Source organism: Lepidochelys kempii, chromosome 3 (assembly GCF_965140285.1).
Source record: "Lepidochelys kempii isolate rLepKem1 chromosome 3, rLepKem1.hap1, whole genome shotgun sequence".
In the NCBI taxonomy this organism is placed as follows: domain Eukaryota; kingdom Metazoa; phylum Chordata; order Testudines; family Cheloniidae; genus Lepidochelys; species Lepidochelys kempii.
The window spans coordinates 167,476,618-167,502,653 of record NC_136382.1 but is presented as its reverse complement, the minus strand read 5'-3'; the positions used below and the strand labels follow the sequence as shown (position 1 = coordinate 167,502,653).

At 44.8% G+C, this 26,036-nt stretch overlaps 1 protein-coding gene across 1 annotated transcript; it reads left to right on the top strand.

Annotated features, from left to right (window-relative positions):
- The first annotated feature begins 1,489 nt into the window (after nt 1-1,489).
- LOC140908828 (putative deoxyribonuclease tatdn3-A) lies at nt 1,490-25,750 on the top strand. Its single transcript, XM_078851975.1, has 10 exons — nt 1,490-1,549; nt 6,861-6,893; nt 8,307-8,380; nt 10,407-10,488; nt 13,468-13,530; nt 14,084-14,193; nt 16,529-16,584; nt 17,676-17,788; nt 22,997-23,077; nt 25,508-25,750. The coding sequence occupies exons 1-10, from the start codon at nt 1,490-1,492 to the stop codon at nt 25,649-25,651; spliced, it is 816 nt and encodes a 271-aa protein (XP_078708101.1). The 3' UTR covers nt 25,652-25,750.
- The last annotated feature ends 286 nt before the right edge of the window (nt 25,751-26,036 follow it).

Below are 26,036 nucleotides of genomic sequence, written 5' to 3'. Positions count from 1 at the left end.
TAATTGCAGCCACAATAAGGATTGCACCAATTAAACTATTCTGGTTAAAAAGAAAATTTATTCAAAGGGCCATGATATAAAAACTGTGTCCAAGAGGCTGTATTCTAACAAGGAGTTTGACGGGGAGGGATAGTTCAGTGGTTTGAGCATTGGCCTGCTAAACCCACGGTTGTGAGCTGAATCCTTGAGGGGGCCATTTAGGGAGCGGGGGCAAAAATTGGGGATTGGTCCTGCTTTTGAGCAGGGGGTTGGACTAGAAGACCTCCTGAGGTCTCTTCCAACCCTGATATTCTATGATTCTAAGAAAGATTTTATTAAAAAAAAAAAAAGTAAAGTTACATATAAACAAAGAATAAAACACTCAACACAATTAATGGTAGGTTTCAGAGTAACAGCCGTGTTAGTCTGTATTCGCAAAAAGAAAAGGAGTACTTGTGGCACCTTAGAGACTAACCAATTTATTTGAGCATAAGTTTTCGTGAGCTCCGATGAAGTGAGCTGTAGCTCATGAAAGCTTATGCTCAAATAAATTGGTTAGTCTCTAAGGTGCCACAAGTCCTCCTTTTCTTTTTACAATTAATGGTGTCGCTGTAGGCAATACTGAAAACATAGCATGACATCAAATTACACATGCAGGGCCCTGGTCCTGCAAAGGCTTCAGCATGTCTGTAAATACTCATCAGTGGTGTCCCTAATGTCAATGGGCCTCATCCCATGAGCATAGGTATGCACATGCTTAGGGTTTGCAGGACTAAGGCTCAGGGGGTAGCCCTGTTAGTCCGTATCCACAAAAACAACAAGGAGTCTGGTGGCACCTTAAAGACTAACAGGTTTATTTGGGCATAAGCTTTTGTGGGTAAAACACCACTTCTTCAGGACTAAGGCCGTAATTATTATCCCCTATAAAACACAGAAGAAATTGCTAATTCTACAAGTGTGGGTATAAAAAAGAAGCGTGTCATCTACTCAAAATCTTCAGCTTCTATGGTTTGACTGAGAAGACGACAACAAGATTCGAGGCTTCTGGACGTTCCTGGCCTCATCGAAACTGATTATTGTAAGAAACGTGATTTCTAAAATGCCAGTGTCCCTGCAGCTACATTTTGCTGAAGCTTCAGTAAATGGTAATCATTTGGAAAGAGACTCCAGGGGGAGACACAACAGGGTTCGCTCTCCCCCCCGGAAACTCAAACGTACTCTTTGTAAATACTCCTGTAGTGCAGAGCTGGGGCTGGAACTCCTGCCTCCATGCTGCAAAACTGCCCGCACCTGTGTGCGGAGGAAGAGCTCACCAGACGCGAGCTCCCTCTGCCCCATAGCTAGGCGGCTGTGTGCCCGGGCTAGGCTGGGCTGCTCGCCATAGGGCGAGTGGGAGGGGTTGCAGTCGCTGCCCTGGGAAGAGCCACAGCCTCTTTCGGCTGTCTGTCAGAGTCGCAAGAGGCGGAGCCCAGGCCTTGCCTGCTCAGGGTGCCTTCAGCAGCCTTGGCACATGGAGACGTGCTGGTTCATCGATTGTCATTGCCACCTCACGGCCGAGGAGTTCAGGCAGGTAGGACTGAAGACTGCAGGCAGCGGATGCACTCTGTACACAGGCCCTATGCTGTGGGGCTGCTGTTACTGGGTTTGCAGCCCTGGGTATGCGAAGTATGATTGCAACAACAGCTGTTTCCAGGCTAGTGATGGAATTCCCTCTACCTGCTTGTAGTCACTGAGCCTGGTGTATGTTCTGTAGAAGCTCCTGATCCCATTAGAGTCCGTGGCAGAACCCCCATTTATAGCACGGACGTGGTGGATACACTTCAGGGAGCTTTTTGGTGGATTAGGAGCAGGGTTCCTTTTGCTCTGCTCTGTAATTTACAAACTGGTTTGTGAGACAAGGTGGGTGAGGTAATAGCTTTTATTGGACTAACTTCCCCTGGTGAAAAGAAAAGGAGTACTAGTGGCACCTTAGAGACTAACCAGTTTATTTGAGCATAAGCTTTCGTGAGCGACAGCTCACTTCATCATCATCACTTCATCATGTAGCTCACAAAAGCTTATGCTCAAATAAATTGGTTAGTCTCTAAGGTGCCACAAGTACTCCTTTTCTTTTTGCGAATACAGACTAACACGGCTGCTACTCTGTTCCCTTGGTGAGCGAGACAAACTTTCAAGCTACACAGAGCTCTTCCTCAGGTCTTGCTTGTGTCATAACACTGTTGTGATTGCAAGACGATGACACATTAGGACTCTGAAATAACTCGCGGGATGGTGCAGTTGCTTCTAGGGGGCTGTGTGGCCCTAATTAAATCCAGACAGTCCTGTAGAATGTGGGACATGTCGTGTGATAAACCCAAAAAGAGCCACCCAGGCTGGGGTAAGATAAGAAGGGTAGACATGCCTCTCTAGGTTAACATTAGATACAAACAGCTGCAACCAGACATTTGTAAACTTGTTACACAAGTGCAGTCTCCCAAGGTACATACAGTAGGACCTCAGAGTTACAAACACCTTGCCAATGGAGATTGTTCGTAACTCTGAACAAAATGTTATGGTTGGTCTTTCAAAAGTTTACAACTGAACATTGGCTTAATACAGTTTTGAAACCTTACTACGCAGAAGAAAATTGCTGTTTTTAACTATCTTAATTTAAATGAAACAAGCACAGAAAGTTTCCTTACCTTGTCAAATTTTTTTTTAAACTTTCCCTTTATATTTGTAGTAGCTTACGTTTAACACAGTAGTGTGTGGTACTTGACTTTTTAAAAACATGTTTGGTCTCTGCTGCTGCCTGATTGTGTACTTCCGGTTTCAAATGAGGTGTGTGGTTGACCGGTCCATTCATAGGTCTGGTGTTCGTAACTCTGAGTTTCTACTCTGTGCCAATACACAAGGTCTGATAACGAATGTAGCAGATGCAATTAGCTGTGCATCTGATGAAGAACAAAATAACCTGCCAATCGTAATTCTCCCCAATGACCCGAATATTAAAAACTCTGTGTCATGGCATGAATGACCTGACGCCCCCAAGGACAAAGTAAATACAAATGTGATGCATCCATTGTTCAATCTAGGTCCCATTGAAATAGAAGTATGATTAGGAAGAAATGATTACACCTAGCCTTTTAGTTAATAATCTTTTTGGTCTGTTTCTCATGTCTGCTACGTCCTCTATTGGGGACCACAGTCTGTGTTTGCAGGGGATGAACTTGGTGAGCTAACATGAATGTTCTGTCATTGTGCAATTATATTTAACTCTGAAAAAGCAGTTGTGTTAACCTGAAAATTGCTGCTGGCATTAGAGGCAAATGGAAGGAAGTGTGTGTGTGACACCAAGATAGAACGTGCTGTGGTTTGGTAGTCACTGCTGTGTCCCTCTATTAAAAGGATCACTATCACTGCCTACGTGGCTACAGAGTTAACCAAATAGAGGGAGAATCTGGGCTTCTCCTTCATTTGCTTGTCAGTGACGCTACTAACATCAGGGCTCTTGCTTCAGAAGGCTGAAGTTATTGAGGTGGGTGTTCCTTGAAGAAATAGTGTTCTTTAAACAAGTCAGGTAAGCAAATCTCATGAAACCATACACCCACTGTGACGGCATGCAACCTGGAACTGGTGTACCACTGAGCCCTCTGTCTTACCAGCCTGGGCTCCCTCTCACACTGTGATGCTGTGATTAGCTGCAAACCGCTCCAGATACTGCACTTAACACAGATATCCACAGGCAGGGACAAACCAGCTGGGTTACATGAATGCTTTTGCCAGCCGCTCATGAACCAACAATAGCGAGACTCCAGCCAATTCCCCACAGCTCTCCAGCCTAGGACCCCAGAGCTGTACTGTCTTGCCCTGGTCAGAAACCTGGCCAGTGTAAGTTTATTACCCAGTCTGCCCCTCCCTCAGGGTGGAGAGGACATGCACCAGTTTTTGTTCCTGAGCAGATTCCCCAAGTACTTCAACAAAAACACATTGTTTAGGGAAAGGGTAAAACAGGTTTATTAACTACAGAAAGATAAATTTTAAGTGATTATAAGTAGTAAGTGCACAGATCAAAGTTGGTTACCTAAGAAATAAAAAGAAAAATTGCAATCTGAGTTCTGTAAACTAGACAGGATTTGAATCAAGCAGTGTCTCACCCTGATCGACAATACAAGTAGGTCTTAGATCTTCCACACACAGGCTGGAAATCCCCTTCAGCCTGGGACCCAGTTCAGTCTTTGTTCTCCAAACATGTTTCTAGGTGTTGAGTTGTGGGGGAAGTGAAGACAAATGATGATGTCACTTCCCCTCCTTTATAAGTTCTTCCAGCTTTCTGGAAAGATCTTTTGCTATGGTGAGTCAAGTAGTATCCATTTTTTTTGTGCTCCCTCTGAGAGGTCTTCACTGTATACAGTTCCTGGGGTAGTCCTTGTGAGTGTGTATTCCCCTTCATGGGCCATCATCAGTATCTGGCTGCCCCATTGTTGTACCTGAAAGGCTGGTTGTGTGTATTCCCAACCTTACAACATACTTCAGTAACATGCATGGCAAACTTCATAACTTCACATACAATGACAGCACACCCAATCCAACTTGATATTGATGTTCAAAAGATCAAGTCTTTTAAAATGATACCTCACAAGGCATACTTTGTACAAAATATATCATAATTGTATCACCATGTTAAATATGGGGGTGCTAGAGTGTTGCTTTGGGGTACAAAGTGTCACCCCGCAATAGTTGATGTTCTCTGTAGCTGAATCTGGGCTGAAGTCGGCTCCAGTACCTCCATTTGAATTTCTGCACTCAGTGTTACCCATTGGTGTCTTGGCTGCCTCAGACTCCTTCTTGTGTGAGATTAGGATTTGAAATGCCCCCGCATCTGAGCAAGGTAATACACAAAAGTGTCAAGAGAAGGACTGGGGATCAGGGGTCAGCACAGATGTAGTTGGGTTCCACGTTTAGCTTTCAAGACGGTTGGGAGAGGAAGGGAGGATGTCTGTGCTGTCAGAAGACCTGGCTTCTCTTCCTGGCTATGCCACCAAATTCTTGTAAAATAATAATGATGCTACTTTGCGCTTATCAAGCACCTTTCACCCCAGGACTTGAAAAATATTTTATAATTTAGTTTTACAACCCCCCCATCAGCTAGGCAAACTTTGCCATGGACTCGGTTTCCCATACATAAAATGGAAAGGACAATGTTAAACAACTTACCCAAAGTGATGCAGGAAGTCTGTGACAGAGCCACTAATGAACCTTAGATGACCTGAGTCCCAGCCTGGTAGCTTAAACACAAGACCATCCTGTGACACGGCCTCCCCCCGCCCCATTCTTCACAGCAGTGTTGTTATGACATGATTATGATGACATAATGTGTTTTATGCAAGATAAGTCAAGTGAGGTGTCATTGGAAAAGTTATGATCTACTGAGTATGATTATCCTATTTGTCTGCATGTATCATTTTTGTATCTGAAGTTAGGAATATTGACTATGTATCTGTATTACAAATGTGTTTACACTTGGGGAACGCCCACTAGGCAAAAGGCTCTCAGTCTAGATGGCTGGCTGGGAAGGGTCCATTCAGGTTAATGAGCCATTAGGAGAAAACAATAGGCCTTAGAAGAAGCTTATCTCCCGTTGGGGAGCCTTCCTGAGGATGCTGTAGACAGCCTCCAACTCATGGCTTCAGTGACACTACAGGGACATGTGACCAGGTCACCTGGTGCTGGACTCCATCTTGGGATATCAGTGTTTTTCCAAAAAGAAAAGGAGTACTTGTGGCACCTCTGTTACTCTGAAACCAGTGTTTTTCCATTGACTGGCGTGGGAACCAAGTTTTGAAACAAAGGGTTCCCGCCATATGCAAAGGCTATTTAAGACAGGGGAGTGACATCATCGAGGTTTTTCACTGACTCCCCACCCAAAGAGACACCTGGAAACACCTGAGGAACAAAGACTGAACTGGGGGAAGTGCTGGACGCAGGCTAAACTCCCTTTAGCCTGGGGGATTCAGAACTGTAAGCAAGTGCAGCTTGCTCCTTAAGAGTCTGCAGCCTTCTTGTATCATCACTTAGGGTGAGGATTTGCTATTCATATCTGATCTATATAGTTTATTAAGCTTAGATTGCAGTTTTGTTTATTTGCTAGGTGATCTGTTTGCTATGCCTTATAATCACTTAAAATCTATTTTTTGAAGTTGTTAAAGTTGGTTTTGCTTTGTGTGGGAGTCATAACTCGGGGCAGAAAGCTCTTGTATATTCCTCTCCACATTAAGGGAGGGGGCGAATTTTATGAGCTTACGCTGTACAGTTCCCTGTGCAGCGAAAGATGGTATAATTTTGGGTTTACACCCCAGAGTGGAGTGCGTGCCTGCGTAGCTGGAAAGTTCCTTAGCTAGAGCCTTCCTATGCAGAGCTGATCTCAGCATCTGCATATAACTGCAGCTGGGTGTGTCCCTATCTGTATGTGTGCTGGTGAAAGTGCTGGCTGGCCACAGCAGTACAGTGTAAAGGGAGCCAAGGCTGGTGGGTCAGGGGCAGGGCCGGCTCCAGCCACCAGCGTTCCAAGCAGTTGCTTGGGGCAGCAGTCAGAAAGGGGCGGCAGAGTTTCCGCAGCGGCAGCAATTCGGCGGCAGTCAGAAAGGGATGGCAGAGTTTCTGTGGCGGTAATTCAGCGGCAGCTTCTCTCTCCTGCCTTCCACGGCGGCAATTCGGCGGCGAGTTTTTTTCACTGCTTGGGGCGGCAAAAACGCTGGAGCCAGCCCTGGTCGGGGGGCTCAGTGATACCTCAGTTCCAGGTGGCACCCCGGGGGGGAACCTATTACACATCCCTCGCTTAAATGTAACAAAATCAGGTCTCTCAGTGCTTTGCATGATAACTGATCATTTGTGTCTTGCAGGACATAAATGATGTGATTGAAAAATCAAGAAAGGTTAGTGACTTATTTTAAATTATTACTTTTTCTGCACCAGAATCCCTTATTCATTACTCAGGACATTATTAGGATTTATTTATTATGTATTACAGGAGCACTTTGAAGCCTCAACTAGATTGTTGCCCCATTGTGCTAGGTTCTAGACAAGCATGTATTAAAAGACCGCTCCTGTGCCAAACAGCTTACAGTTGTAGGCCTCGATCCTGCAGTATAGTCAATGGGATTCTACACAGGCACAGAGGGCTGCAGATGTAGCAGGAGCAGGACCCTAGATCAAGACAAGATGTAACTTGTGGGTAAAGCAAACACGCAGGTGATGGCATGAGGACGGGGTAGCACTAACCTGAGCATGTTAGACTATTTGTGGGCACAGTTTGTAAGTGGTAGAGGTTTTTTGATCTGTTTATTTATTAGTGGAGCCAAATATGAAATACCCACTGAACTTTATTCTGTCTTGCCACTCCTCTACTTAATGGGCAGAAAGGGCCATTAGAAGGGCTAGGGAGGACGTTTGAATTGCAGTGTCTTGGCTGACTGTCATTATCTTCAGGAATTGCATCCCATCCAGCTGGCCAGTTTGGTTGCCTGACTCAAATTGGACAAGACTGCAGTAATACTGAGTGGTGAAGCAACTGAAAGGCTTGGGAGGGGTGCGTGTGAAGCAACTGGAAGGATTAGCATAGATCATTTGGGCTCCCCAAATTCTGGGCGCAGGAACAGCAATCAAGAATGCTTTATTCTGTCAGGGTTTGGTAGAGGCGCCTACCGTCAGGGTGTTTTCATTAAGGGGCCCTAGTCTCTGGAGCTTGCTTTCTTCCTTGGCCCAACAGAGCTTTGGGGTTTGTCTTCACTACAACGTTAAATTGGCCATCACTGCATCGATGCAGCAAGGTCAATTTAGCGCATCTGGTGAAGATGCGTTAAGTCAACGGAAGAGCATCTCCCATCAACATAGCGTAGCGTAGACACGGCTTTAAGTCAATGTAAGTTATGTCGCTCAGGGGTGGTTTTTTCACACCCCTACAAATGTAATTTACATCGACTTAAGCGGTAGTCTAGACAAGCCCTGAATCTGTGGAACTTTAGGGCAAATTAAGGATTAGCTCTTCCCTCAGGATTTTGAGATGGGGTTGGACTAGGAGGGGCAGAGAGGCAGTGTGGCTAATATATTGTTCAATCCTGCATGGTTGGATAGGTGAGAAGTCATTTATTTTGGTACTACTTTATTTTTTTTTCCTCCACTCATTTAATGATGTATTTAACTGAAGTGAGTTTAGTGAATGTGCTCCTAAAGCAGTTCCTAGCTAAGTCGTTTATAAATGGAAACACATACATAAAACAGGAGGGAAGTGTAACTTTCACCAGTAACAAATACAGGGGTTTTTGTTTGTTTGTTTTTCTTCAATCCAGGCTGGAGTTCGAGCCTTTGTTTCTGTTACAGAGCAGCAAAGTGAATTTGAGGAAGTTATTGATCTAGCAGAAAGGTTTGTTATCTCACTGCATGCCTTGTGTCAGTAAAAAGACATCTTTTAGATCAAAGAAATAACGCTCTACTTAACACTTGCCATAGCACGTGTCTTATCTAGCTCTCCAGATTCTGGACAGAGGTGAATGGGTCTCATTATCCTCACTTTACTGATAGAAAAACTGAAACACAGAGAGATTAATTGAATTGGCCACGATCATGCTGTTGGGCCTGGTTCTCCACTGCCTCGGACTCTGCATAGTCATTTATATCTGTGCATGGTCAGGGTAAATCTACTGTTCTGATCTGGTAGCATTTCACACCCACTTGGTGCACGTGTAAATGACAACACAGGGAGCTAGGGTAGTGGGGAATCAGGACTAGTGATTGCATCTCAGAGCCAAGGATAAACCCCATGCGCAACTCGCAGTCCTGTGCCCTAGCAACTGGGTTATAGGGATCTCGCCACATAAAGTCTTGCGAATGGTGTCCTTAGAATCATGTGCAACTTTTGTGCATCTCATTTAAAAAAGGATATCCAGATTACAGGGTGAGTACTGGGGAAGGCAATGAGACAGAATCTTGGCCTTGCATGTGTGTCAGCTGACAAAAATGTAAACATGTTTAGCCTGAAAAAGAAGAAACAAAGAGGTGATATTGTAATGATCTTCAGGTGTCTAAAAGTGAATGAGGATGCGGGAGATAACCTCTTCACCCCTCCAAGGTAGCAGCTTGTTTCGAAGTTGTAACATTTGGTCTAGATATTATGAAGGGTTTCATCACATAGAGTTGCTGAAGTGTGGACGTCAGCCATATGATGAGTGAGGTGATGGCATAAAGGAGTTTAAGGCAAAGTTGACTATATACTTGAAATTAAGACTATACTGTACAGGGCTTTCCATGGGCTGAACATATGAATATAAGAGCAGGATTTTGCCTTTAATTGGAGGGGTACATGCTGAATAGCAAGCTGTTTCTGTTGTAAGGCAGGGGAATGGACCATATATCCTACAGAGGTGAGAACCTAAAATCAAGATATATTTATTCTTCCATGAGTGCTTTGTGGAGAGGGGAAGTAACATGTCTTAATTCTCTCCTCTTCTAATTCTAAGGGAGAATGGACTGCAATATGGCCTCTTTAAACAGGGTGATTGCATACAAATGAGCCTGAGGGTTGTTTTTGACTCACCATGGCAGAGAGCTGGAGAACTGGAACAGGCTAACAAAGAGTATCTTTTGCTTTTATAAAAATAATGTATGTGCATGTGTGTGGGAGAGAGAGATTGTATTTTTCTTTGTTTTTTTAAAAAAGCAAAATGTAAAACATAGAAATATCAAGAGATCAAGTTAAGTATTCATTGTTAAACATTATTGATCACCTGCATATGTATGAACTGAGTGTGCAAAGGAGCAGTCCTGGAGACATCTCTTTCTCCTAAGAATGGACAAAGCATGGGGGTGGCATTGCAGATGTCCTCTGCCTCATCAAAGTGCCTCAGCCCCACCTTGTCTACACACACAAGTTGTACCATTCTGATTATACTGCTAGAGTTAAAGTGGTGCAGCTCCACGAGGGTGGATGTATTTGTGTAGGAATGAAGGAGCTTTATATCACTGTAGCCGTTCACACATGTGAAGGGGAATAAGCTCTACTGGTATAAGGCACTTTTATATCCGTGTAGCTGTGACCACAGTAGGGGTGGTACTGGCATAGTGGTATCACTAACTAATCACACTCCTAACTCACATAGTTATACTAGTACAAAAATGTGTGTAGACAGGCCTTTGAGAGACCATCCCATCTCTAGTGGTGAAAGGCTATTTCAATCTTCCCAATCTCTTCAGTCCTTGGTGTTTCTGCTAAGAATGACAACTCAGTGCTGATTGTGATGGGTGTTCCCTGAGTGAGGACACCTCTCTGCTAGAAACTTGGCTGTGACCGCTAACTTATTGCCTACAGGCCACCAAACAGCCACTGGATGATGTTACTTTCACTGCTGAGCTAGATGTTTTAATCCCATTGACATGTTTTCCCCCTCCTAAAGGTATCCAGAGTCTGTCATGGCATGTTTTGGGATTCATCCGATTCAGAGCAGTGCAAATGGACATCGCAGTGTTACTGTTCAGGTGACTTGTCGAGATTCCTATGCCTGTATTTTGCTAAATCAAATGAATTTCTTCATATGGGTATTTGTAACTCCACTTATGTAGCTCTTCAAGTCTTTAGAGCAGAAATCTGCCATGGTAGCAGTTGTGCCTACAGCTGTCACATGGGTGAATATGGACACTTCTCTTCTGTGCCTAACTCTAATAAAGATAATGTAATTATCACCAATTTATTGGGGGGAAAACTGGCTAGTGTGTATGTCTGATACTGCTCTCTGTTAGATGGCATCAGATATGTGCATAGGCCCTACTTAGTTAACAACTGGAGGGAGCTCTCCTTTAAGGAGTAAGGGTCTGTGCTTTCAGAGCAGGAAGGTCTGAGTTCCTTTCCTGTGAAGTTCGGAGTGCCCTTGCTGTGCAACCTGGTGACAGCTATGAAGTCGTGGCTGGCCTCGGAGTTATTACAGGTTTTTTGCCTTTTTTGGAGATGAAGCAACAAGTAAAAAAATTAGCAAATGTGGTGAGATCTTGGAAATAGGTTAGGTGCAGGATTTGAAGCAGATGATAAAAGCTCTTTAAGGAGACTTCAAGCAAGGGCCCATTTATTTTATGATTTTTATCCTGTTTTTCTTCCTTGATGCATAACTTAGTACGGCTAAGATTTTGTCATGGAGGTCACAGAAGTCACTGAATCAGTGACTTCCAGAAACCTCCGTGACATTTTCCACTTCAGCAGCGGGGCTGGAGCTGTCAGCCGGCAGGGGCCCTGCAGCTCCCCACAGCTCTCAGCTGCTGCTGGTGACAGGCTCCCCTACAGCTCTGAGGCACAAGGCAGCAGGGAGAACCTTGGAGCGCCAGAAGTGGTTGATGCTAGACCCTCCTTCCTACCCATTTTGTCAGTTATTCTTAGTAAAAGTCAGGGACAGGTCACGAGCAGTAAACAAAAATCCACAGAAGCCTGTGACCTGCTTGCAACTTTTACTAAAAATAACTGTGACAAAATCTTAGCCTTTTGCATAAGCCATCACCACAGCACCTTGTCAATAGACATGAAGGCAGTTCCTTCACTGGCCTCCAGAGGGTGCTGTGTGATCATGATGGCCATAGTTCCCTGTGCAGTGCAGTCTGAGCTGTGCCGGTCCTAGGATATTAGAGGGGCAAGGTGGGGAATACCTTTTACTGGACCAAAAAAAGCTGAAGTGCACAAAGGTACTGTAGTGCACAGTGTGTCCATATGGGAAGTTACTGTGGAGCAGCTAGTGCACTGTAAAGTCCAGGCCGGATTTGATTTAAAAAATAGTCAGGAAGACTCGATTTAATCATGGGTTTCTACATAAAAGTGCAATCTTGTTGGTTGTTAGAACTGTAATACATATTCTTCACAACTCAGAGATAGATGTAGGTTTCATTTTTAGAAGGTACCCACTATACATTTTTAAACTGATTTATTTTGAAAACTTTTCAGATGAGTTTCACAGCTATATCAGAAAATGAATGATTGTTTGGTTATTTCATTTACCAAAGGTAATTGAAGCAGATATTTATGAAGTCATTGAACTGTCTCCAATTCAACAGGTTAATCATTAGTATTTGGAGGATTTTCTTGCCATGTTGTATTAGAAGGAGAACATCACCAAACAGACATTTAAATTGTTTTATTTAACTAAAACAACAACATTAAGTATTCTGGATTTTTTTTTTCAACAGCAAACACATATTTTAACAAAACAAGCATCTGTCCCTCGCTTCTCACATTTATCCCCGGACTTCTTCTCCTTGTCCAGATCTATTCCGCTCCAACAATCTTCTATTCATTGAACTTTTTGAAACTTTGCACTTTTAGAGAGAGGTAAGGGATTGACTCTGTGTACACAAATTTGAAGAGGGACAATAGAGCTGAGGTCTTATTTCTCACCTCTCTCTATATATTTATTTATTTAAAAACATTTTTGCTGTTAACAAGCATGTTACCTCCAGAGACACAAATCCACAGTTTGAGAACTGCAAAACTACTCATCTCTGGTGGTATCTTCTAGACTGAGCACTGAGTCCCATTGGGTAGATAGAAAGATTAACCTAAATAATCTATACAGAAGTCCCTGGAACCCCATCAGATTGGGTCCCTAATCCATGAACTATTGGAACTCATTTACAAAACTTTTTTTAAACATTACATGAATATATTGTCTCACACTATAGAATTAGAATTTATAATCCCTATTCCATGATGAGATATCTTTGAACTATAATGTGTCTTAATTAAAACTATCTTTAGACATGCTTTTTGGGGAAAAAACCTTTTATCAAAAAAATCTGATTTTTTTTTTAAGTTAAATCGTTGATTTTATCCACCCTGGTAAATTCAGACCCGAGCTTATGGGCACTAACTTCCATGTAGGCAAGCCCTATGGGATAATAATGATGCCTTTTATTTATATAGCTGCTTTTGCACTTTGCAAACTGTGGCCTTGACTAATCTCTGCTGGCCCATGGGATGCAAATTGCAGCAGGAGAGGTTGCATACTGGGGCATTCATCCTCAGGGGAGGACCCATGCTATTCCCACTGCTGTCCCTGTTGGGGATTCCATCAGTGGAGGGCAGCTTTACACTTCCCCCAGGACTTCCAGAGGAGCCCTGCCATCTGAGGCTGCCTTGAAGATATGCTGAATCAACACATCTTCTGGCTATTATGGCCAAGCCCCAGCCCAAGCCTGTACTTTCCACCGTAGTGTGGCTGTGTGGCTGGCTGGCTCTGGGCAGCCCAGCAGAATGACTGGGCTTTCTTTTAATTTTTAATTATAGTCTTATTTAAAGAATGGGTACTTAAAACATTCAGTAGCTGGTAGACAATTCAGTATATAATTTTAATACCTGCCTTATATTTCTGTTCTCACCATGGTCTACTAATGCCTGTTTTGCAATTTCATTGACATGCCAGGACCTCTTTTACCCCACTGGTATTTTAACGAAGCATGTGAGCTGTAGCTGGTTTATTACAGGACTTGGAACCTGCCCTTCCATTCTTTGAGAAGCACAAAGATAAGCTGGTGGCTATTGGAGAGGTAGAGTGCTTTATTTGATTTCATTAGTATCAGGGTTTTCTTGACTCAGCCATTGCTCTGGTAGGCCTGTGCAATATATTGCAATCTGTGGTTTGTGGTGCTTACATTTCTTTTTATAGACAGAAATTATATTTGCTGAGATTCAACAAACCCCAAACTCCTCTCTTGTTGTGAGACTAGAATCAGGCCCCACATGATCATTTTATGAATAAGTATTGGAGATGGTCCGCAAATATATGCTAGAATCCTGCAGCTAGGACAGTGGTAGGGAGACTAGCTGAGCTGCTATAGATTTTTTCCTAGCAAAGCGTTTTTGTGTTATCTTATATATAATATAGTTTATTCTGCATTCATGTACTACTGTACCCCCAGGTACAAGATCTTATATAGAGATTGTAGTGCCTTCTAATCTTGTCTTAGTTACAGTGGTTTCTCATAGTAGCCTACAGCATTTGAAGTTTAATGTACTGAAAGCATTAATTCTCCATGCATTTTGAAGTTTACTTAAGATTTCATAAACTTTGTATCATCCCTTAACTGATTCTCATTGCAGATTGGTCTAGACTTCACTCCATGGTTTGTGTCCACATCCCAGCAACGTGAGGAGCAGCAGAAGGTCTTTGCGTTACAGCTGGATATAGCTAAACAGCTGGACCTGCCAGTGTGAGTCAGAACACCTCCAAGCAAAGTCTTCCTCATATATCAAATCTTAACTAAGCTCAGCACCTGTTTCCTAAGTCACAGCTCCTGGAGTGCAGGAGGGGCGGTAAAGCATATTGATAATGATGGGTTGTTTGGATTATTTTTAGTCAAAATATTCAATAGTTTAAGGTTAAAAAGAAAAATAACAATAATAAAAGGTGGCTTACACCTGGGAAGCCAGAGCCTGTGTCAAGAGATTAGGGCTGATGAATGTTCCTCTCTAGCTAAGTCATCATTAAAAATGTGGGAGACTTGCTGGCATTTCTTCTGAAAGAATTGTTTTTGAAAGGAGGTGTATTTTCCATGTGTACACTTTTCATCTTTTGGATAAGAACTGAGCTATGCTCCCCAAATAAAACTCGATGGGGGTTAGACTTGTATTATTTCAAGGCATCATTTTATGTCCCACTTCTGCACAAATTAAGTCACAGGATGACATTCTGTTCCCTTGAAATGAATGGCAAAGCTCCCCCACAATTCATTAGGGCCAGGATTTCAACCAGAGAGAGATTTGCCACAGACTTCGATGGGAGCAGGATTCGGCACATGCACCCACCACAGCAGAGAGAGACCCTCTTATTTAAACTCCTTGTTGTCCAAATTTAGGTTTCATGCCTCTATGTATGTCATTTACATTGGAAAACTCGCCCCCTAATCCAGAGCTTTTATTGGAATAACGACCATGGCTCAGATTCTGATCTCTGTTATGTGGGTGTAATTCCAGCGGTGTCAGAGGAGTTACACTGGCATGAATGAAATCAGCATCTCTCCCAGAACTCTCTATTCCATGAGATAGGTGGTTTTCCACTGTACTTGATAAGTGAACATTTAGGGGGGAAATAAGAGTATTATTAAAATAAACTGAGATTTTTATATTTAATTTGATGATATCGAGTTCAGCATCAGGAAACAGGAAGACAAAGACCGTATTACTTTATTCTCTTCTCCCTATATGTGTAATTCTCCTAACTATCAACAGGTATTCAACATGCAAACCCCACATCCGAGGAGGAGAGGGGGATAATTATATGTATCAAGTACCTCTCCCAAGGTGCTTGGGGCACTGTACAGGAGAATACAGACAAATCCGATCAAAACAATTGGTTCTTAAAAGTCAGACAGAGGAGGGGAAATGAGGACAGGAAGAAGGGGTTGGAAAAAACGTGGTCAGCAGTGATAATTTAAAAGAAAATATTTCAAAAAGTAAAAGACCATATCCTTTGGTGCAACATGGCCACTTTGCACTGCACCGCCAGCATAATGTGGTCATAAAGCCAGTTTAAATGGCCCAGGGAGGCTCGTCAAGTGCCGGGGGGGGGGGGCCCTCGGGTGGTGTAATACCAACTTGTTGTACTTGATCCCCTTGCAGCTGACTTAGAAGATAAAAGGGGGCATGGCTGGAGAAAGGAGTGGGGAGAGACGCTAGAATGCCTCTGTGCCATGATTATCCTGGACTACTGTTTCTGGCCCCTTTTAGCTTTTCAGCTTAGGGATAATGGCCTGGACAGAGCAGCACCAGCACTGGGGCAGTGCAAAGGAGAACTTTAAACCACCTGTACCCCTCACCCCATTTTGCGCCCAAATGGTAGGAACTTTAAAAAGTGGGGATGGAGAACAAAATCTCTTGGTTTGTAATTCTTTCTTTGTTTCAATGAAAGTAACTTTTGTGTGGTAGGGTGCCGTGTTTATTGTCTCCCAGTGATTTCCAGAACAAATGTGTTTAGTTTACCAGTGAAAAGATTTCCCCCCCCCCCCCAGCTGCCAGCCCTCAGATTCAACCCTTGACTTGAAAACCAAGCTGGGTTCTTTTCTTCTTTGCATCAGCGCCAGTAATAAACGTTCTGAAGGTCACATGAAGCCCTCAGTGACTGTGAAGTGTCATTGTCTTCATTCAGTTTATGTCAGTGAAACTGGTTGGTACTAAGTAAATAGTTCTGATGATGATGCAGTAGGAGGAAAGGAATCCAGCTTGCTCTCCCTTAGCTGTGTTGGCTCTGCATGGCAAACAAGAGTAACACCTTATTTTTGTCACTAAATTCAGCAGATCTGACTCTAAATACACACGAGGTGCAGACCTGGTGAGGAAGAAGGTGCCGTTTTTCTATAGCTGTTTTTTCAGAATAGAACCAAATCTCTTCACTTTGCCAGCAGTGCCAGTTGTAACTCTTGTTTTCCTGAACAGTAATGTTTTCTCCTTAAGAGAGAGAGCTTATTTTCTAAAAAGAAATCACTTTATATTAAAAAAAACCACCAGTGTGTCTCTGCTTCTCTAAAGTATGTTTTTTGTAATGACCAGAAACGTGCATTCTCGTTCGGCTGGGAGACAAACTATTGCTTTTCTTAAGGAGCTAGGTAAGTCTCGCTTTCCATTCTGATCAAACCCTTATAACCAGTACTGATTGTTGTTGCACGAAGAAATCCTTAACTGCTCTCTGGGCCTGTTTCTGCTCTTACACCAGTTAGATGCTGGTGTAATTCAATTGATTTACCTTTGTAACTGGGAAGAAAAGTGAGTCCTTTACCTCAGTTTACCTGTTTGTAAAATGGAGCTAATAATGCTTCCCTACCTCACGTGTGTGTCCTAGAACTCCATTCATTAAAGTTTGGAAACTATGAGTGGAAGATGCTGTGGAGCTGCCAAGTTTACGTATTATGCTCAAGGAGTGACAGTTTCTGCAGAGTGGAAAACCTCTGATGAAACAGAATTGTTTCTTTTTTTTATTGTAACTTTTTTGGTGAGTGAATCAAAGCAGCCTTTGTCTCAGCATCAGCTTCCACTACACTCTTTGAATGGAAGCAAGAAGAGTACGGTGTCCAGATAGCTTTATTTCTCTTTATGATTTGTTTCCAGCAAATCTGTAGATTGAAATTTGGCCTATGTTGTGAAGAAAGATACAATTAGACTATGTTTAAAATATTTACTTATCTACATCTCTGTGCATATTACAAACACAATTAATGATAGCAGGACAGAAATAAGCTGCTGAGGGACAGAAAGGCTGCAGAGGTAGGTAATTGACTGTGGAGCCTTTCACCTCTAATTACAGGTTCCAGTTTGGCCCCGGCAGATGCCAACTGAAAATTGTTACCACTGACAGCTCTCTGGTGTTGATATGAAGTGAATTTGGTGGTCTTGGTCCGGTTCCCAGTGGATACATGGGAATCAGAGTCTGCACCTTTGTTGGCAGGCCCAGCAGAGAGGTCACAGGTGAAATCAATTATGTTCTCACTCGTCAGGGAGGGATCCTACAAAGCCATGGTTGATGAATATTTTGCCTGTGGATAAATAAAGGACTTCAGGACTGAGAGCCAGCACTAAAGTCTCTTACAATTAAAACAGAAAAAAAATGTTCATGATACAAATCTTTACTGTGGTGCTGTTAAACTCGTACAGCCTAGCTTTAGTGTCTTGAGGCTTTTGGGGTTTCTTCTATGTGGTGCAGGTATTTGGAACGCACTGCTTCACAACTTTGCTGGCAGACCCTCTGTTGCCCTGGAAGGAGTACAAGCTGGCTTTTGTTTTTCTTTTCCTCCAGCTGTCACAAGGAATGATCAGGTAAGTCCCTGGAAAGTTCATGGACTCTGATTCAGTATAGTTTTAATTGGACTGCGCGAGAAATGACGTTCTGCATTGGCTCAGGTATTGGGGGATGGTATTTGGGAGGGTAGGGTGAGGCAGAGGGCAAGGATGACCCTGGGGACATGCATACAATAACATGAATTCTCATGCCCACCAAGGCCCCTTTATGCCACTCTGGCAGTAAATTGCCTTTGTACATAACATCTGTAAACTACATTTATACCCCCTTTAGGGCACATTTACTCCTCCAGAGCAATGTAGATGAAGGGGTGAAAGTAATATTAAATTCTTACCAGTACGGGGGCCGGCTCTGGCCCCTGAAGGGTGCGGGGTCTCGGGCAGAAGGGGCGGGGCTGTGGGTCAGTCTCTCCCAGCCAGCCCCATCCGCGCTGCCTGGCTCCCACCTCCCGGGGCTCTGGTGGCGATTTAAAAGGGCCCAGGGCTCTGGCCGCTGCTTTAATGTCGTTGCCCCTTCTGCCTTCCCTGTTGGCGGTCCCTACCGGCAGGGCTGCGGACGGGGAAGGGGCAGCCATGTGAAAGCACTGCTGCCACAACTCTTTAACGTGGGCTGTGTACAGTCGGGCACTGGCTTCTTACCGGTACACCATACCAGCCTGTACTGGCCCACTGTCACCCCGTGTAGATGGGCCTTCGTGTAAAAGAGAATCGGGCCCAGTGTGTGTCATAGGCACATGTGATACCCATACTTCCTCAGAGACACTTTCTCTGTTTGTTTATATATAATCAGGACAGAATTAAAGTCAAATGAAGAATGGCAAGTCTCTGCTCCAGGAAGCTTACAGTCTAAATCACCCATAGCTCAGCAAGGGATGCGGGGAGGAACATATGTGGCCTTTTAGTTCTTGTTGGGTTTTTTAAAATGAGGATTAATTAACTTAATATATTGCAGCGTGGAGCAATGATGGGGCTACGGCTATAGAAGAACACTTAGCTGGGGAACGATGGTTGGAACATGATGATGGAGCTAGAGCTGGCGTTCCTAACAAATGCTTTTGGGGTTAATGGCATTAACGATCTTTACACACTGATGTTTTAAATCCCTGACATTTGGGTTTGGTTAACTAACTGTTGTGAGTTTGGAAGAAGGGTTAGAATAAGGAGGAAAGCGATGTGGCATGGTGCATGGACAGGGTCAGGGATGGAGGATGGCAAGAGAAAATGTGAAAAGCTGCTTCTCCAAGAAGAAGACAAAGACAATTCCCCTCTTGCTTACAAGGATGTAAATCAGGAGTGAGTCCATTGAAACCAGTGAAGGTGCATGAGTGTGCAGCCAGTGTAAGGGAGATCAAAATCTGGCCCAAAGGCAGAATCAAAGTGAGCTAAATTGGTAGTGGTGGTGTTTGTGCTGCAGTAATGCTCCTAAGCACCAGTTAGAGGCTTTGTTCTGGTAGGTGTAATGCCGACAGACCCTGGTTGTTGGTGGGCGGGATCGAACCTGGGGCCTCTGGAGTTCAGTGCATGAGCCTCTACCTCATGAGCTAAAAGCCAACTGGCTGTTAGCTAAGGCTGTAGAGCAAACTCACTTTCTCTCTAAGTGGTCTTGGTGCCACTAGATGGGACAGAACACCACACCCAGAAGGTGTGTGGGTTACATAAGCGCTATACAAATACATAGGGGGAGACAGTCCCTGCTGCCAGGAGTTTTACAGTCAAAGGCCTGGTCTGTAGCACTTGCTGCTAAGATCAGTTGAGCTCTACCAGTGTTACCAGTCCCAGCAATGCTGTTTTTAACATGGTCATATGACTCTGCTGAGTATCTGGTGGCCCATTTACACTAGGGCACTCAGTGTTGCTAACACCAGTGGAACTGAACCACTGTTAACATCAGTGGGAGATTTTCAGAGAATTACTCTGGCATAGATAGGGCCTAAGGCTTGGATCCACAAAAGGACTTAGGCATTGTGAGGCTGAGCATTGCAATGCCTAACTCTTAGGTGCCTAGTAAATCACAGGAACAACACTGCAATTCACAAAGTTGAGTTAGGTGCCTCAACTCCCTATACACTGACTGGGGAGAGACAAGTGCCTTAGAATGGGATCCACAAAAGCCAGCACACAAAGTGGGGAGCTGCCTAAGATAGCCAATGGGGGATGCTAATGAGAGGGATGTGTCCTAAGACTTGCTCCTCTCACAGGGATAGGCACCTAAGTCCAGCCTGCAGGGATGCGCCTATCTCTGCTAGCCATCCACAACTGGCAACCTCTCTCCTGGAGTCAGGTGGCTTAGGGCCTGTGAGAGGGTGTAACAAACTCACACTGGAGCTGAAGAGGTTAATGAGAGCCGATGCCATCAGCCTTACCCCACTACTCCTGCAAAAGGTGTCAAGCCTGGAGGGAGGAGTTAAAAGGCCTGAACATGGCTCAGTTGGGGGCTGACTAGGAAGGAGAGCAGATCAGTAGGAGAAGGCTGGCCTGCTGGATCCTCTGAGCCTGGGACTAACTGGGGAAAAGAAGCTAGCTGAAGGAGAAGGTGGCTGAGGCCCTGCAGTGGGCTTAAGCACAAATCCAGCTCCAAGAAGGAGAGCTGGGGGGACTCCTGTCAGAAAGAGGTAAATGGGAAGGACTGTTTAGCAGCAGCTGGGCTGTATTTCACAGGCTGGGAGCAACTTTGAGGAAGCTCCTCAGTAGCTAGCTGGGAAGAAGCTGTGGGGAGCCACAAATTCATGGCAGTATTCCCATATCTATGGAAGGTGCTGACAAGTAGGGAAAGGTAGGGGCAACCCAAGGTAGTGGCGAGGGATTGAACAACAAGCCCATAACCACCTAAACAGGGTCCCTGGGCAGGAAGCCAGAGGAGAGGCTGGGCCTGGATTCCCCTATCTCTCCCACAAGACTGAGAGGGGAAGTACAGGCTTGAAGATTGGAAGAGACGGGAATGATGAGTCCAACACGGGGGCCGAGGGCCTGGCATAGAAGCCATGAGACTTTGTGCTTTCCTGTTTTGAGGGACTATTGGCTTACTCCAGAAGGGATGGGAGTCTAGGTGACTCAGCCCTCCAGCAAGAAGACGCAGACTACTGCAGAACCAGACTGGTTGTCAGCTAGGGCCATTGAAGCATGAGAGCCTGATACACCATGCCCTGCCACCGGGGTGCCAGCTGATGACTTAGGTGCTGACAGCCAAAGGCGCCAACTCCGTGGGTGCCCCAGGGCTGGAGCACCCACGGAGAAAAATTAGTGGGTGCTCTGTACCCACTGGCAGCCAAGCTCCCTTCCCCACCCCCCGCCTCACCTCACCTCCGCCTCCTCCCCTGAGCGCGCTGCATCCCCATTTCTTCCCCTAGCTCCCAGCACTTGCCACCTAAACAAACACTGGGAGGGAGGGGGGGTGGAGCGGGAATGCAGTGCGCTCAGGAGAGGAGGCGGGGAAGAAGTGGGGCCAGGGTGGGGATTTGGGGAAGGAGTCCAATGGGCAGGGAGGGGGTGGAATTGGGGCAGGGACTTTGGGGAAGGGGTTGGAATGGGGGTGGGGCAGGAGTGGAGTCGGGGCAGAACCAGGGGCAGAGGGGGGTCAAGCACCCACCGGCACCAGCGGAAGTTGGCGCCTATGCTTACAGCAAGTCATTTCTTGTAAGAATGAGTTAGGTGCCTGGCTCAATCCTTGCAAAATCCAGGGCACCCCCAGGCCCACTTTATAACTTTTAGCCCAGTGGTTAAAGCGCCCATTTGGGTTGTGGGACACCTGGGTTTAATTCCCTCCTCTGCTAGAGGGGAGAAAGGATTTGAACAGAGGTCTCCTCACCACTCAGGAGAGTGCTTTAACCCCTGAACTATGGGATAGTTTGATGTGCACCTCCCTGAGTTTAGGTGCCCACAGGGTGTGGTGGGAGTCTTATGGAGCATAAAATTGGGACTGAGGTGCCTACGTCAGGGGGTTAGGTGCTTATGTACCTTTGTGGATCTGGGTCTAAGAACATAGAGCCCCTCGGGAGGCGGAGCGGGGCAGGACGCTGAAGGTCAGGAAGTGGGATCACATTCATACCCTATCTAAAGAATCTCAGACTTTGCAGGCTGTCATCTAGGGGCCTCATTCTGATCTCACTTAAACATATTCTACATCAAAGACACTCCAGTGGAGTTACTCTTGGCATGGCTCATTCCTACCTTCTTGTGTCAAGTACCTGAGGCAGGATTTGAGGTTCATTCCCCTCCTCCCCATACACCTAGTACAGCAGCGGTAAAGCAGTTAATCTTTCATTTCTGTACAACGGGTTTTCCAGATCTCTTCCTGTTCATACCCAGGCCTGCTACGTAGTGCCAGCTGAATTTATCCTTGTCCCTTGCTGCACTGCTGACTTGGGCTCAAAGTGCTGCTGAGATAGCACAACTAACTACTTGGTGAGAGGAGAGTGCCTTGACTTGCTCACAACCATGCTCCTTCTGGCTGATCACAGTGTTAACTGAATGAGTCATGCCGGTGCCTCTCAGCTGGAAGATTGGGCCCAAGCATCCAAGGAATCACAAGGCTGTTAACTTATTGATTCCTACACCAAATGACCAATTCTTGTGCCGAGACACTGAGCCCTCCCACGTCCAAGCTACCATCTGCCCCATTGTCCTTTCTCTGATCTTCTGGTGGAGTGAATCCCTTTATTTTTCACACCAGCCCTGAGAGGGGCTCGGATACCATGGCAGTGAGCATGCTGTAACTGCCTAGACAAAGAGAGAAAACCACAACCCACCCCATCTACCTGAAGTCATTAGTTTAATGGTTAGGAGAACAGGAGTCCACAGGATGTTCTTGACTGTGGGTCTCCTACAACACCAGCCCAGCACCTGGCTGGCTGTTGTACTGTCTTTCCCAACCACAGTAACGTGTCATTCGGTGAGTGGATGTACTTAATAGAATGTTAAAGACAGCTTGCATTTAGAAAAGATTAACAGACATTTGAGGGGGATGAATATTCACAATCCTTGTAGTGTGGTAGAGGCTCTGATGGGCAAGTATACTCTGCTTAACCTTTGTGTTTGCAGCTCACTGGAGGCATAGGATTATCCCCAGTGGCTTAAACAGCCTATTAAATGCCAATAAGTCAGACTTGTTAGCCATTAACTGATTTTGTGTGTGTAAATGTATCGTGTGCTCCTTTCTATATTGATTAGTGCGACGAGAACGGACTCTTACCTGTGTTGTTTCTTGTTTTATTCTCCTGTCTTTACAAGCGAGCAAAGTTAATAAGACAGATTCCACTAGAGAACATTTGCTTGGAGACCGACTCACCCTCTCTTGGCCCAAAGAAAGAGGTACAGTAAGTAAAGTATGTAGCTTACTAGTTTAAATCCTAAACCCTTCCAACCTGCATTTTAGAAATGAAGTGACTGACTGTTAGGGTTCATGCACTCTAATGCATTTGGGGTTCATGCTCTCTAATGCCCTGACTACTAGCCATATGCAAGATGCAAAGAGAGGTCCCTTCCCTCACATTAAAAAAGAAAAGCCAAAAGAATGTCAGGAGAGAAAAATATTTCTTGGTGCATATACTACAGCAATGTTTTTCAAACCATGGGTCACGGCACGTAAGGTGCTGGGTAGCTCTGGTCAGCACTGCCGACCAGGATATTAACAGTCCTGTCGACGGTGCTTCCCAACTAAGGCAGCATAGTGCCTACCTTTTCTGACACTGCGCTGTGCCCCAGAAGCGGCCAGCAGGGGGGCCACGGGGCTCTGCAAACTGCCCCCACCCCGAGCACCGGCTTTGCACTCCCATTGGCTGGTTTCCGGCCAATGAGAGCTGGGGTGGTGGGGGGGCGGTACCTGTGGGTGAGAGTTGCGCGAAGCCGCTCGCAAACCTCTGCCTAGGAGCCGGACCTGTTGCTAGATGCTTCTGGGGTGCAGTGCCGTCCGTGGTGCTAGGACAGGCGAGAAGTCTGCCTCTGTACCCGGCTGTGCCACTGACTAGGAGCCGCCAGAGGTAAGTCTGCGCCCCAACCCTGTGCCCCAATCCCCAGCCCTGAGCCCCCCCAAACCTGGAACCCCTTTCCTGCACCCCAAGCCCCTCATCCCTTCCTCACCCCAGAACCTGCATCCCCAGCCTAGAGCCCTGACCCCCTCCTGCACCCCAACCCTCTGCCCCAGCTCTGAGCTCCTCCCACACCCCAAATCCCTCATCCCCAGCTCCATAGGGTCATGGGCATCAACAATTTTCTTCAACTGGGTCCCCAGAAAAAAAGTTTGAAAACCACTGTACTGTAGGGTTAATTTTGCTATCTCACTGGGTTTACACTGCTGTCACTCCATTGACACACACTAAGAAATACATAGTTTAACCTAGATCTCAAACACCACCCCCGGGCGCCTCTGAGCTCAAAGGGGCACTGTCATGTGAAATCAGATCATTAAAATAATTGTTTCCTTTGTATTGTTACCACCATCACAGGTAATTAACACTACAAATTTTAGAAATCTAATTTGTCATCACTAATGCTGTCTGTGTACATTTGGCACTACATTTAGCTTGGAAAACAGACTAGTCAGTTTCTCGTTCTGCCATTTTGTGCTAATGCATGAGAGCCAGTGTTCAGGATACCAAACTGCACAGGAACATTTACACGCAAACAAAACCCACATTTTAGTTTTGTTTTTTTTTTTAATTTTTGAAATCAACATGAAAATGTCTCTTTAATAGATTAGAGCCCGCAAGGTGCTGAGCAATGCTTGAACATGTTGTGTGTTGTGAGTCCATGTTGACTTCGGTGGCAGTTGAGATGTTAGGTACTGCATGGGGCATCTTACCAGAAGCATATGACTCCAGGATCTGCACTGGCTGTCTGTTAGTCTCCGGGTGGAGTTTAAGGTTTTTGTTATGACCTATAAAGCCATTAATGGCCTGGGACAGGCCTGCTTGGAGGATTGGCTCTTTCCCTGTGCCACACTGCAACAGCTGTGGTGAGCAGGGACATTTGAGGTGGATCTCCCCTCATTATAAAAGAAAGAGCATCTGTCTGAGAGCTCCAGGACTCTGGAACTAACTCCCCTAAATAGTCCAAATTTGGTGACGTTCTGGCCATTCTTCAAACAGGTGTTTTTTGATAAGGTTTTTGGAGAGGGTTGAGGTTTTGGTTCCCGCAGCAATAAAAGAGTGGAAAGGAGTTTCTGGACTCTGGCTGCCTGAGTTCCTGTGAAATGATTTCTTAATGCTGCTGGGATTTTATTGTAGCATCAGTGATGTCAGAGTGCCTCAAGCCTTGGTTAGGTATTGTTTTTATTACTTTAAATAAATAAATAAATAAGTCACATGGGTTTTAGTTAAGCACTCGACATCTTGCAGGATCAAGGCTGATATATATAGAACTTCAAAGAACACAGCTTTCTTCCTGCTGATAATCTCCACAGAGAAGTTTCAGGAACTTGAAACTGTTGCTGAATATTTATTCTTTCTCAGCAACAAAAGAAGTAGAATTTCTTGAGCTTGATCCAGCTGTTGTCTTTAAAATATAATGAAATTGCCATAGAACTATGGTCGTGTCAGATCCAAAACTGCACAGTATCAGGCTGACTCTTCCATCTAACTTATCATAGAGCCTAGTTGTGATTTAAGATTTGTAAATGCCAGTGGTGACCTTTTTGAAGTAATTAACGGAAGGGAGGGACTCAGTCCTATGGGCCCTGGGTAAGCTAGGCTGATCTCACTTGGTTTCTTGTATAGTGTAACCTTGTTGGCAATTCTCTTTTAGGAGAGAAATGAACCAGAGAAGATCAGGATTGCTTGTCAGTACATTGCTGCAGTGAAAGGATTATCAGTAGAAACAGTCTGTGAAGTAACAACATGTAATGCCCTGAAGCTGTTCCCCAAAGTTCATCAGCGGTTGAAAGAATGAACACTTGCCAAACAACAATAAAATGAGAGCATCCGAAACACAGCTCTGCTCTGTAGTTTGTGGTTTGGGGCTTTATTTTATATTACTTTTTTTTTACAGTGTACATATACATATTTCATGCTACGTGGAATTTTTGTATGACCAAAATGACATCTTAAAGAATAAAGGCCCAATAAAGTTTTACCTATTGTATTTATACAGGTAGGCTATTTTACTGTTGATGAGGTGAAAATCAGTTACGATTAATAATTTGAGAGCAGGCTGATGGAAAATAAGAGAGCCACAAGACTGCAGCTTTCCATGCCTTTTATATAGATCAAAAAATCCAGTAATGTTTATTTCCATTGGTATTTAAAGAGGAATCTTCTGAACCTGGACTCTCACG

Coding starts and splice junctions, on each gene's coding strand:
- LOC140908828 (XM_078851975.1), top strand. CDS start 1,490: ATGGAGACGTGCTGGTTCATCGATTGTCATTGCCACCTCACGGCCGAG. Junction 8,381..10,406: donor GTTATTGATCTAGCAGAAAG/GTTTGTTATCTC, acceptor CCCCTCCTAAAG/GTATCCAGAGTCTGTCATGG. Junction 17,789..22,996: donor CTGTCACAAGGAATGATCAG/GTAAGTCCCTGG, acceptor TGTCTTTACAAG/CGAGCAAAGTTAATAAGACA.